The sequence below is a fragment of the Taudactylus pleione genome, unplaced genomic scaffold (genome assembly GCF_031769625.1).
Source record: "Taudactylus pleione unplaced genomic scaffold, aTauple2 ptg000850l, whole genome shotgun sequence".
Taxonomy (NCBI): Eukaryota; Metazoa; Chordata; class Amphibia; order Anura; family Myobatrachidae; genus Taudactylus; species Taudactylus pleione.
The window spans coordinates 1626001-1639727 of NW_028285252.1; the positions used below are offsets into that span (position 1 = coordinate 1626001).

The 13727-nt window shown below is 46.9% G+C and overlaps 1 protein-coding gene across 1 annotated transcript in view; it reads right to left on the reverse strand.

The window, feature by feature from the left end:
- LOC148474349 (ras-specific guanine nucleotide-releasing factor RalGPS1-like) overlaps positions 1-13080 on the reverse strand; it is a gene marked incomplete at its 5' end in the record, with an annotated part of 104958 nt that extends 91878 nt beyond the window's left edge. The window contains one exon of the mRNA XM_088458776.1: positions 12987-13080. Coding sequence (XP_088314902.1) covers positions 12987-13080 — 94 coding nt within the window. The remainder of the gene's footprint in view (positions 1-12986) is intronic.
- Positions 13081-13727: the final 647 nt, after the last annotated feature.

The window sequence follows — 13727 nt, forward strand, 5'->3', positions numbered from 1 at the left end:
CGTCCTTTGTAGGGATAGTCATACATCCCGCCCAGGACATATAAAGCATGCTTGTGTTTATCCGATTTTCCTGCACTGAGCAGGCTCTAACCAGCGCACAGTCCTATCATACACATAACGCGCGCTCCTATAACCTAGGCCTGGTAGTACGCCAATATGTAGTGAGGTGCGCCAAGATGGCGGATCTCTTCTTATAGGGCTGGAAATTAAGACTTTGCCACTTACGCCTCACTGCAGCACCAAATAATTCTGTCCTCGGACGCTGCTATCGCCTTTCTCACTGCAGAACGGAGATCTCGCAGAAGAGTCTGCATTTAGACCTCCGGATTGGCACAAATATTTGTGTGTGGGCTGAGCTGTAACCGTTTACCGTTTTTGGAACAAATATCATCTTGATAAAATGATTATACTCCTCGCCTGGTAAGGGGACAGACTCCCGCCTCAGGCGACCAATTTATTCTAAGCCCTAGATTCCAGTTGGCGTAGAAATTTCTCAGTACTAAATTTATATCGGCAGCTTACGGCTTCCCATCTCTGGACTAAATAGACTCCTAAACCCATGTATAGCGAGATCTAGAGATAGGTGGATGACGAGGCCGCTGACATTTAAAGGGACTTACTTAGGCTGATGACGGAGCAGCTAAGATTATACAGAGACTTTCTGCAGCCTGGGATACGATCACTGCCAGCTATGCACTTAGACTCAGCGTTGAGAGACCATTACTGCTACAAGTGGGTCTAACTGTTCCTCTGTGGACGTAAATTCATCCAGGAAATTTTCATTCTCAGTCTCCATCTTTACAGTTAATTTTCAGTCATATGTTTGCATTCACCAATAAATTGGCAGCCGATCTGTGATAGGTCCGGTCACCTGTACGATAATGTGTGTTAAGCCTGTCCCCTCCAATCACCAGCTTCACCATCACTAAGACAGATAACATGGCGCTCATTATAACATACCAAGCAGCGATCAGACCCTAGTCGGGGAGGAGCAGGGGGCAGCCACCATGCTGGCTGCACTATTTAGCATGTTAGCCGGGTCATTGGCGTGCTAATCCCCTGTACCAGAGCCCTCCTATCCTTACGCAATGCTCCCTCCTCCTGCGCTGGCCTAGGCCTGAGCGCTCTAAACCTCTGTACATACAATATTCATTCCTGATTATGCTTCTCAGACACCTTTGGCTTTATAGCCTCCCCAGAGATCCGCAGAACCTCTGCTCTGTTCCAAACACCACTCACAGATACATAGCGACATCATTTGCACGCGTACACACCAACAGTAACCCCCCAATAGGATTCCGTGTAGTGTGATCCCCCTGACCATCACTATGGAAACTAGACGTTCTGCTTACTCCTTATTTGTGGTTCAGGCTGTAGCGCTGCAACAAATGCTTCTCAGTCAGTAACAGAGCAATAAAACCCCAAAGAACAGAGTTTAGTGATATCCAGAGTGACTTACTAGGAACCAGCAACATCACAGAGGCACGATGCGGGAAGCACCTCATGCCTCACTAGCATGATACTTTTCATTCTTACAAATAATGGTGTAGCCCAGAAAACGGCTGCATGTAATGTAAGAGGGGGACGGGCACATATTAAGAATGGAGCAGCCAGCGTGGAGCCCCCTTACAGCAGGTATCACAATGCCAGCCAGCGTGGTGCCCCCTTACAGCAGGTATCACAATGCCAGCCAGCGTGGTGCCCCCTTACATCAGGTATCACAATGCCAGCCAGCGTGGTGCCCCCTTACATCAGGTATCACAATGCCAGCCAGCGTGGTGCCCCCTTACATCAGGTATCACAATGCCAGCCAGCGTGGTGCCCCCTTACATCAGGTATCACAATGCCAGCCAGCGTGGTGCCCCCTTACATCAGGTATCACAATGCCAGCCAGCGTGGTGCCCCCTTACATCAGGTATCACAATGCCAGCCAGCGTGGAGCCCCCTTACATCAGGTATCACCATGCTTCGCTCGCCTACTCTTCCGGAATGGGATGTAGTTAAAAGGCAGATGGATGGAAAGTGGTCCCTCAAAATGCTGGCGTCTAAATCCCGACTCGGGACTAAAGAAAAGCGATGAAATGCCGACGCCCGTCTAGACCCCGATGCCGGAATCTCGACTGACTGCTTCCCGAACGAAGGTAAGCCGGTCACTGATAGCTCGCAGCCACGGGGGGGAGGGTTAAGTTTAGGCACCTCCTTAGGGTTAGGCATCCCCCCAGGAGGGTTATGTTTAGGGTTCGGGGAAGGGGGGGTTAGGGTTAGGCACCCCCCAGGGAGGTTAGGGTTAGGCACCACGAAGGGAGAGTTAGGGGGTGGAGAAGGGTAGGGTTACATACTTACGTGCCCCTGTCGGGATCTCTAACGATCGGGCTTCTGGGGTCGGTATGTCACCCGGCGCCAGTGTACCGGACACTGCTGCACTTTCTACTAAAGTTTTATTACAAAGAAATAACATATGTAATTAGTGGAATGTAGTCAGCATTCCGGCGTGCGGCATGATGATGGTCAAAATACCGGCACCGGAATCCCGAAGATAAGTATCAGGGGTTAGGGGGAGGTTAGGTTTAGGAGTTAGGGACTAGAGAGGAGAGTTAGGTATAGGGGGGGGTTAGAGTTAGGCCCTAGAGGGGAGGTTAGGGTTAGGCACCGGGGAGGGAAGTTTAGGGTTAGGCACCGGGGAGGGAGGGTTAGGTTTAGGTTTCTTACTTTGTGCTGTCTTGATTCAGACCAGCGGCATCCCCATACCAAACCCCTATTTATTTCCACTGTATCTGGGCTCTTACATTAAAGGCCAAAAGTATCTTCCCCTGACCTATAAAGCAGCCTACAGAGGCATGCAGGTACACAAGGGGCCCTCGCAGCGGTAACACACCCCAGCACAGGTTCCCCAGTACCGAGCAAAAGCCCCAAACCAGCCTCTATTTACACCATTCACGTGTGATCAGTGACATCAGCACTTCCCCAAAGTCATCAGACCCTAAACCTCATTCCAGCTGTTACAGGCATTATCTGGTGCTATTGTATGGTAACAGTTATGTTCTCAAACCCTGAAAATGGGCCTTACTCACGAATGACACCGCCATTCCCCCAGGAGGCCGTCCAGATGTCTGTCTGTACATAACACGGGAGTTACAAAAACACTCTAACGTAACATGATCTGGAACCTGAGACTGAACGCTGACATGGGGGAACCAGGTATTTATGGAAAGAGGAGGTGGGTACCTGTCATGGAACAGAGAGCAATCACCCTGCTGGCAGCTACTGTCGTGTTCACGTGAAGTAATTACCAGTCTGGTGGAGCCATAGTACGTCTCTGCCCAGAGAGGAAAATGTATCGTTCCCCTGGACCTGTTAAATGCATTACAGCAGAGAGGACACGAGTTCCTGCCATTCCTGCCCACCGCAAAGTACACTCCAGGGGGTAGATTTACTAAAGCTTCTAAAACAGACAAGTGGTGCTGTTGCCCATAACAACCAGATTCTGTTTATCATTTCTCTATTGTGTTTTCACTGAGGGATTCTCGGTTTGAGAGCAGTTATGCTGCAGAACCCACCACTGAGGGGGGCAATAAATGCAAAATCAACGGATGGATTTAAAAATGCCCGGTGCCTTCCATGCGGCGTGATACACCTGGTGTGAGTGAGCCGCCAGGTCCCGTGTGACCACCATCTTTTCTGCCCGCAAATGCATCTTAAGCTGCCCATCCACTAGGCAATTATACCGAGCGATGGAGCGATAACGATGGTCGTTATCTCTCCATCGCTTGGTAATCGCCCGCAAATCGGGCAGTAAAAGGTTAAAAACGACCAGCGATGCGCGCGCCCGCTGGCCGTATTTAACATCAATCATCGCCCGAACATGAAGGTCAACCTGACGACCGCCGTTAGGTTGCCATGTTCGGGGATGATTGATCTGCACACACTGAACGTCTGAACGTTCAGTGTATGCAGTTCTCCCCGCGGGAGACGACGGCATCGTAATCGTGCCATCGACCCCCGCATCGTTAAATGGATGGGCAGCATTAGTCGCAATGCAATACGACTAAGATGCAGTGATTGATGTGATATGTAACACTTGTGTATCTGTTTGTAAATGAAGCACAATGGAACGTCGCGTGGAAAAAAAGCTGCGGCAGCTGCACCGTAGCACTTCGTATACAGATTCCAACTCCGTCGCGTATAGATATACAAGTGTCGCACATAGAATTAATCAGTGCCGAATCCAGGTGCGCCTTAGTTGCGACTAAGGCCCGTATTCAATATGTTTTGCACCCGCGATACTTTTTCGCCTCCCGGACTTTCCGCCTACTTTGCCTGTTTTGCAGGCGGAAAAGTATCGCGCACGTCCCCGCGTATCCCCATATTCAATTTGAAAGGACGCGAAAACTGGTCCCGGCGAAACTTAAACAAGCGGAAAGTTCTGTCAGTTTTGGGGAAATCAGCCTGACACCCCCCATAAAATGCACCGACATGGGGGATCACTATGGGTACCCCTGAATAGCCCTGTTGAAGGTATTTGGCCACTTTAAATAGTCTCAATAGGTGCTATATAGCGTATATGCAGAAGTGGTGAAGAATAGCATTTAGCAGTATTTTTAGTTCAAAATAACTAGTCCCAGCAAATTTGGGGTACTTGAAAATGGGGGTAGCATATTTAAAAGTTGCCATGTGTAGTTTCAAAAGTCGTGAAAAATCCACCTTCCGCAAGCACCTGCAATCGCAAAAACACCTGGGGCATATTTGGGGACCCCCTGGAGTCTATTTTGCTAGTTTTTAACTTTGTCCCTCGACTTTGATTTTTTTCGCCCCCAAGTTGAAAGCCATTTTTTGGGGTGTCCTTAAGTCTTTTTTTTTTTTAAATTGACACAGTTTACCTTTGGGGGACTGCCTGAAGGCTGCACTGGGGTTCACGCTATGTTGCACCCCAAAACCGCAATTCTGCACTTTTTTCCGCCTGCTATTCATAGGCGAAACTTTTCCGCCTATTACATTGCATTGACTTTCCGCCTAGGCGGAAAGTCTTTCAAATTGAATACGGCGATACTTTTCTGCCTGTCGAAATGAAGTCATCGGTGAAACTTTTTTCCGATTACGGCTTTTCGCTCCCAATTACATACGGGCCTAAGACTTGGCGGAAAAGCTGCAAAAAAAACGTTTAGTGCAAGCAGATTCGCACAGGTCCTGGCGCACAAAGAGGGGCTGTTTGGCGTGACTGCAGCAATAGTTTATGAGGTCACTTCTGTATTATGAGCGTATTAAGAAGTTGGGGTGACTGGTTCTGTTGCCATATGTGATGGTCAGGAGTAAATTCCTGGGTCATGGTTAGGCCCTTCAACTTACCGAAGCTCCTGCTGAGGCGCAATACTGCGCAATGTCGTTACAGGAGAGTTAAAGAAACGGTAGCAGATCTCTAAACAATGATCCACTCATCTGTACGAGGACCATGACCATAATACGGACTGAAATTGCGCTGCAGGTCCTGGGGGCAGCAGGAATCTGTATGTTAGCTTTGTCCGGCATGTGAAATCGGTGCCAAGAGAGGTCTCATAGGGAACAATACAATAACGACCGCGCTATAATCACCCTCCAGCGCACCTACACGTATGGATATATACAGCTGGTTCCCTGCCCCATCCATGGACGATGAGAAGTGTACCGTACACACAGCGAGAACTGGTTTTGGCACAAAGCTCGGAATGAAACCTCTGATCTCCCTTAGTTTAAACTTCACGTATTTCAGACTGTACACGGTCCACAATCTTGTCTAAGTCGTATTTCATCCAGATAATAACCAGCGTTAAATGCTCGGAAGTACCTCGCGGATTATGCTTTGGCTGCAGTCCAGTCCCCGTACATAAAAAATATAACACGCAAACCTATAGCCAAGAACATATGAGGACACGGAGGGTTCGAGCGAGTGTTTAGGGGAACGGAGAAAAGGAAAAATATTTCCAGCTATTATTATAGTGCAGACCCGCTGCCTGCCTGACCTATGGCCGAGGGAATATCAGGGGGAGGACACAAAAGCTCGCTGGCCGTGTGCATCTCCGCTGGCTCATAGTGGGGGCAAAATTCAAGCGGAGAGAATATATCACTGCGCCATAACGTAAAAGAAGAAACCCCCCATAATATGCACCCTCGTCCCTATTTTCTAATGGCAACAGTCTTGCTCTGCACAATCCAAACAGAGTTTTAGTGCTGCCCCACTACACGAGGCTCACGCCTGCGATCCAGTCACCTTTTCCCATCAGCCAGTGCAATCCTCCGAAGACGCCACCATCTTACCCTACAGCCCACGCGCTTTAGAAAAAACGTCTGGTATTTTAGGCCGTGATTCGCTCCTTTTTTGCATATTGTCGATTACCTCAACTGTGTTCACTTACTGACGCCCATTAAAGGAGGAGGGCAGACCCCACTTCCAGGCTCCTATTACTTTTTACATAAAGTCACAAAGTTCCAGACTTCCCCATGGGCGGAGAATGACCTCCCTGTTCTCCTGTACAGAGCTCGGTACCTACAGTCGTAAAGGTCTCAGCTGCAGCTACGCAACTTCCAGGTGATTTACGAGAAGATTATCTAAGTTTCAAGTCTGATCCCCACTCGGGTAACAAATCAACTTAAAAAGCGAGCAGACTTTTCACTTTCTCATATGACCAGAGGACCCCTAGATCCTTTAATGCCGCAGTCGTCTAAATCTGAGCGCAAAGCGCTTTTCCTCATCCAGACTTTTACAGCTCCTCACATACTCATGTAATACAGTCATAAGAATGACATTAACACGTATGCACCAGGACACGGGGGAAACTGCCTGCCAAAAACAAGATTTATCCTCTGTATCCGCTCTACAAGTGGCCACTAGCAAATATCTGTATAGTGTCGGTATTAATACTCGGGTACAGTATGGGGCTTATTTACACCCAACGTCAGTCTTTAATGAATAGGAAGGAGCCTTATCTCTGCTTAGTAAATATTCCCCTATAGCAGAATATACAGATGTATCCGCACTAGTCTTTGCTGCAGTTGCGTGAAACGGCCCATCTCCGCGCGCCTGGTACCGTGAGACCCTGCTAGTGCCGCGCATCTTTTGTGCATCTTTTTTTCTGAAGATGCGTCTAATGCAATGTGGGGTGACGAGGACGCACCAGGAGACGCTGCTGATTAACGCGATATGTGACACGTGTATATATGTGTGTGCGACTGAGCCCCTCAATCAGCATGGGAAGTGCTACGACGCAGTGGCCGCAGCTTTTGTCCGCGCCAAGTTCCTTTTATAGTGTCAGTCGCACACAGATAAGCGTCATATATCACATTACTCAGCGCAGTCTCCTCAGCAAAAAAAGACGCCCGACGCTAGCGCAGAGTTGCAGGGACCCGACGGCTCCCTCGTGCCAGTCACAGCATTGTATTATTATTATTATCATCATTTATTTATATGGCGCCACAAGTGTTCCGCAGCGCCTTACTACAATGTACATAAACAAAACTGTAGACAAGTATTGAGGCCAGATGAGCAAGGACACACAATATATATATATATATATGATGCAGAAGTAAAGAAACAGTGGAGGGCGGCGTTTTGTAGTCTCAGCCAATGAGAGGTTAAAGCCTAATGATATTATTATGGCATTTGAAGTGTTAACAAGCCGGGCAGTTTCCCTTGGAAAGCTCCTTAATGTCAGGGTAACCAGGAAATCAGAAATCGTATCATCGTCTATGAGACACAATCACAGATTCATGTGAATAAGATCTAAATGTTACTGGTTATGAGGAATGTAAAATACAGCCCTAACGAGTCACAACGCGGGACGCAAACGCAAAGTCAGACATCTACACCGCCCAGAGATCATGGATGGAAAGTCAGCTGCGCACCCTGACTGAACGCCGTGATCTTCCCTATGGCGCACAAGTGACACATATGTGGATGGGGGTCTCGGGTACACTAAATCTTCATTTCAGGAGAAAAAAGGCCTTAAAGTGGAAGAAGGTCAGGAGACCGTGCAATCGGCGTAGATTCCGGACCCGTCTTATGGCGCTTCAGTAAAATATCATTTATTAATGTGCCTATATATCATTGGTGGGCACCCTTATGTATCGCTATGTATTGCAGAGACACATAATGGAGTACCACCGCTATTTATCATTGGTGGGCAGTGGGTGGCGGTAATCATCCTTATGTATCGCTATGTATTGCAGACACATAATGGAGTACCACCGCTATTTATCATTGGTGGGCAGTTTGTGGTGGTAATCATCCTTATGTATCGCTATATATTGCAGACACATAATGGAGTACCACCGCTATTTATCATTGGTGGGCAGTGGGTGGCGGTAATCATCCTTATGTATCACTATGTATTGTAGAGACACATAATGGAGTACCACCGCTATATATCATTGGTGGGCAGTGGGTGGCGGTAATCATCCTTATGTATCACTATGTATTGTAAAGACACATAATGGAGTACCACCGCTATATATCATTGGTGGGCAGTGGGTGGCGGTAATCATCCTTATGTATCGCTATGTATTGTAGAGACACATAATGGAGTACCACCGCTATTTATCATTGGTGGGCAGTGGGTGGCGGTAATCATCCTTATGTATCGCTATATATTGCAGACACATAATGGAGTACCACCGCTATATATCATTGGTGGGCAGTGGGTGGCGGTAATCATCCTTATGTATCACTATGTATTGTAGAGACACATAATGGAGTACCACCGCTATAAATCATTGGTGGGCAGTGGGTGGCGGTAATCATCCTTATGTATCGCTATGTATTGCAGAGACACATTATGGAGTACCACCGCTATTTATCATTGGTGACCAGTGGGTGGTGGTAATCATCCTTATGTATCGCTATGTATTGTAGAGACACATAATGGAGTACCACCGCTATTTATCATTGGTGGGCACCCTTATGTATCGCTATATATTGCAGAGACACATAATGGAGTACCACCGCTATTTATCATTGCTGGGCAGTGGGTGGCGGTAATCATCCTTATGTATCGCTATGTATTGCAGCGACACATAATGGAGTACCACCGCTATTTATCATTGGTGACCAGTGGGTGGTGGTAATCATCCCTATGTATCGCTATGTATTGCAGAGACACATAATGGAGTACCACCGCTATTATCAAGCCAGGGCTGCTCTGTGCGGCCAACATTGGCGCATGTCCTGGTGAGGGGTCCACCTAAGCCCCTCCGGCAGTGCTGTATCCCATAGGAAAGGTAAATAATAATAATAATGCTATATATATAGCACTCTTTCTTTAATAGGACTCAAGGCGCTTCCCTGACATACGGAGATGAATATCCAGGAAACGTCTACGGAGGCGATAAGCGCCGAGAAATAGGTTAAGGACAGAGAAATCTCTGAATATACCGGTGTGAAACCTTTAATAAATTGCACGAATCACAGCATAATACATAGCCCCCCTAAGTCTTACAGCCCACAACTCTTTCTTAACAATACTGATATTTCTGTTACATTTAAGATAAACCTACAAAAGCTTTGGAACAGCCTATTGCCTGTATTCTCCATAGATGGAGCTGATGCCGGCTCTGCTTGGGGTACAGACCCCTGACACCTATGTGGGTGGCAGTGCACACGGTTTAGCAGGCACAGCTGGCACAGGGTTCTTGCTGCTTTCAGAAAATGTAATGTGTGGTCCCTTAAGGGATTAATGGTCGCAAATGGGGCCCCTAGAACATAAGACCTTGTCCCTCACGACTTTGTACTGAAATAATAAGGACGTTACAATTATTTAAGTTGGGGGCTTAGAAAGCGTATGCTGAGGATTAGCGTAATGAATACGGAGGAAAAGTCAACACTAATCACTAGTAAATATATATTTTCTTAAAGTTTAGAAAGTCATTAGTTTCAGGTTTACTATTAACGGGGATTGTGTGAGGTTCTCTCAGTGCATACCGATGATGAATGTGTGGGAGGGGGATCTGCTATCACAGCCTCTTGTTATTTTAGGGGATATACAGAGAAGGTTTAATCCTGGAAATGTCTGACATTCTGAAGGGTCTCTCAGTAAACAGTCGCCTGAATTGCTACGCCTGCAGCGTCAGAATAAAGTGGGGATCAAATTTCCGATGGCAAATCGCCAGATCATCTAACTTGTAGAATAAATGAACTGCGCTCGGGTCGGTGGTGGGGTTTACAGCGCACCTGTTCTGCCCCGACTGATTTACCTACACTTTTGGGCTGTATACCAATATGATAAAGTGTTAAAAGATGGCGTCATTACCGGTGGTCACTGCAGTGGGTACTAATGATATCTAGATCGGGGTGACCCCAATAAATCAACCAAAATCTGAAATTCCAAACAAAACTGAACTGTTTTACTCATTTTAAATCACATTACTAGTCTATTATTTCTTACATTTTCCTCGTGGCGGGTAACTTCACCCAAAAGACGCAGCACTCCACCATTGTTCACAATCGTAAGGGACACGGCTGGTTGTGCTGATAGAAAAAAGGGCCATTTATGACGACACAAATCGGGCTCCCCCAACGGTCGGCCGGCCTTTTATTTGCGGCACAATTGCACCCGGTTTTCACAGGATGGCGCATACGATTGTGGAAGATGACCTCTGCTGCTTATACTATTAAATATTATTAAATAAGTCCTATTGCGTATTTTAATGCCAACCATCAGAAAGTGGCATTAATACGCATTAAGATTAGACCAACAAAGACGACTGATTAAGTAAATAAGTTTGAGTTCTAGAAGTTTTGTTTCCCGTGTCCTGAGACTGAGCCATTTCTAGATATAAGAGCAGATCTCACTTGCTAATATAAGTGTGTAAAACGATCTCGGCTCCAGGTTACCTAGAATTCCATGGGATGTACAAAGCGCGCATAAAAGGACCATTCTTTTCTATATCATAAATGAATGACTGGCTGTGGATAAATATACTATCTAGTCTATACATCTGTGATGAACCAGGAGGGGAATTTCCTGTTTAATTCCGCTCATGAATTAATCCTCAGATAATATAAGTTATACCCGTAACAGCGTCTCCCCGCACTTTGTCTCCGTGTGAGAGGTAGAAGCTCGGACAGAATGACAGCCATAAAAGGAACAGAATATATTTAATTTACCTGCGGCTTCTCCCGAGGGTCACGCTGTATCGTAGTCACATATAAAACAAATAACTGGGCCCCAATAGAAACCCTGTCACCACAAAGTTTTTTGGGGGGGACTACAACTCCCAGCATTGTTCATGAGATCAGGGCCGGGATATAGCGTTAGCAATAAATATCAGCATCATTGCAAAAGTCTATTGTGTGTAAAGGCTGATGGGCATCCTGGCAGGGTACGCTGAACCTTGCAGTTCAACAAGACTAATTCTCGTATATATTCACCTTAAGATGACCTTTAAACCGCAATGTGGAAAATAGTCATTTGCATATTCCTACCCACAATTCCCAGGTGCAAGATTTTTCCCATAACTTTTGGTTTCAGCTAATTGGTAAACATGGGAGAATTTCCGGCAAATTGTTATTAGTATTACTTATTATTACCACCACCAATTTAGAAGTGGTCTCCGCCGATTGCCCCTTCCTCCGTAGCCGTTTACCAGATGAGCAGCCTGGAATTTGTACATCGCATTTATATTCTGAAATATTTCAATCCAAAGGCTTCTTATAACACCACCTGCGACCTCACATTACACATTGGTGTCCCCAGCGGAGGCTGAGATGTCAGGACATATAGAGGAAGGGTCAGATCGGGGAAAATGAACAATCTCCTCGCCCACATCTAAGAGGGAACAGCGGCTTTTAGGCTCAGGCAGGGGAAATTATTCACCGACACTGAGGCCTATTTGGAAGTGTCCCCGCCATCGATACACAGTGGCTCCATAAATATCCATACGAATGCAGCTTATGGGTTCACAAGGTGATTGGTGACGAGACCTCGTGTGTGAAGCGCCCAGGGCAGCTGATTCTGAGTAAGATGGAAGAGGGCTTGCGGAGGTCAGCATACGCCGTAAAAAGACATTGGCGACTGCGGATGAACAAACTGATTGGACCACTCTTTCTGTGAAATGCGTTTCTAGGTGGCGGTCACGCAGCCACATGGAGCTGTTCCGTCTAGTGGGGGTGTCGTGGTTCAGTAGCGTGGGCATGGAGACGGACGCCGGCTTTGGACTTATACTTTGCACCAAGTGTAGGATGGGCGCATATCCAGATACAAACGTTTGCGGCTGCAGATGGAAACACACAGGGGGAGCGGCAATCCACACGCAGACGCGCAGATTTGCGCCATTCGTAGGCAGTTTCTCACGTTAGCATAATCTAGTAAAGAGGTTGCTGCGTATATAGTGGCCAAAGGTGCGTCTAAATCGGAATCAGGCCCCAGATGCGCCCTGCGATCAGTCGATGGTGCACCCCATGTTCTGGGGTGTAGGGGAGATGATTCCATACACAGGCATTGTGCCCCAGTCACTGTCAATAAGAGTAAGGGGTTTATGTATCGAGCAGTGAAAAGCGTGGAGAAGTTGCCCATAGCAACCAATCAGCTCTGAAGTAGCATCTATCAAGTACAGTCTATAAAATAATAGGTGGTTTCTATGGGCGATTTCTCTACTGTCTACTTCTCCACGCTTTCACCGCTTGCTACATAAACCCCTAAGTGTCCATCCTCCAGTCCCTTTACACCCTCTGCGTTCATCAAATTCAATTTACATTTTCCTCCGAAACTACAGCTTGGTTACACCCCATTTATGAGCATGGGGGGGCTGAGTATTACACGCGGCACTTGTATGTACCTGGAGTGTTACATTGCCAGAGCGTGCTTATGGATTATCTCCGCCGCTGACTTGTAACTGAGAGAAGAATGAGACCCAACCAGAACCAGCTCTCGGCTGATGCAGAATGTAAAACATTTATACAAGAAGTAAAATCGCAATAATATTGTAACAGAAAGAAAAACTCAAAGAATGATCAGAAAACTCACTTGTAGTTATCGTCCTCTACAAACTTCTGCAGTTCTTCAATGTACCGTACGGACTTCAGGTATTTCTGCACGTGGGGTAACGTTACAAGGTGCTCTGTTGGGTATAAGGAAACATTTGTTTCAGACTAAATGCTATTTTTATTCATAAGGAGCCACACATCAGGGTAAATCGTAACAAAATAACTGTATTTTATATATAATTACATGTGTAATCATAGTTATAGCGTATACTATGTGCTGAGTTAGTGAGGCTAAGGGGAGGGATGAAACAAGGAGAGGGAGGGCCCTGCCTGCGATAAGTAGGGGAAGTACAAGGGAGTTAGGGATGTAAGTAGGAAGGAATGGGTCAGGCAGGGTTCTTAGGTGAGTAGGTGAGTTCTGAGGGAGTGTTTGAGGCAAAGGAGCTTGGGGGAGAGTCTGACAGAATGAGGGAGTGTGTTACACAGACATGGGGCAGCTCCAGAGAAGTCTTGGAAGTGAGAGTAAGATAATCAGCAGGAGGAGGAGAGGCGACGGTCATCAGCTGACAGGAGATGGTGTATGGTGTAAAGAGAAATGGGGTTGGAGATGCAGGAGAGAGAGAGAGAGATGTAGGTGAGTAGTGTACATTGGATCAGGGAGGGGATAGGGAGTCAGTGGAGGGAGTGGCTGTGTGGGGAGGGGGAGAGGGAGAGAGGGGGAGAGAGAGAGAGAGAGGTAGGTGAGTAGTGTACATTGGATCAGGGAGGGGATAGGGAGTCA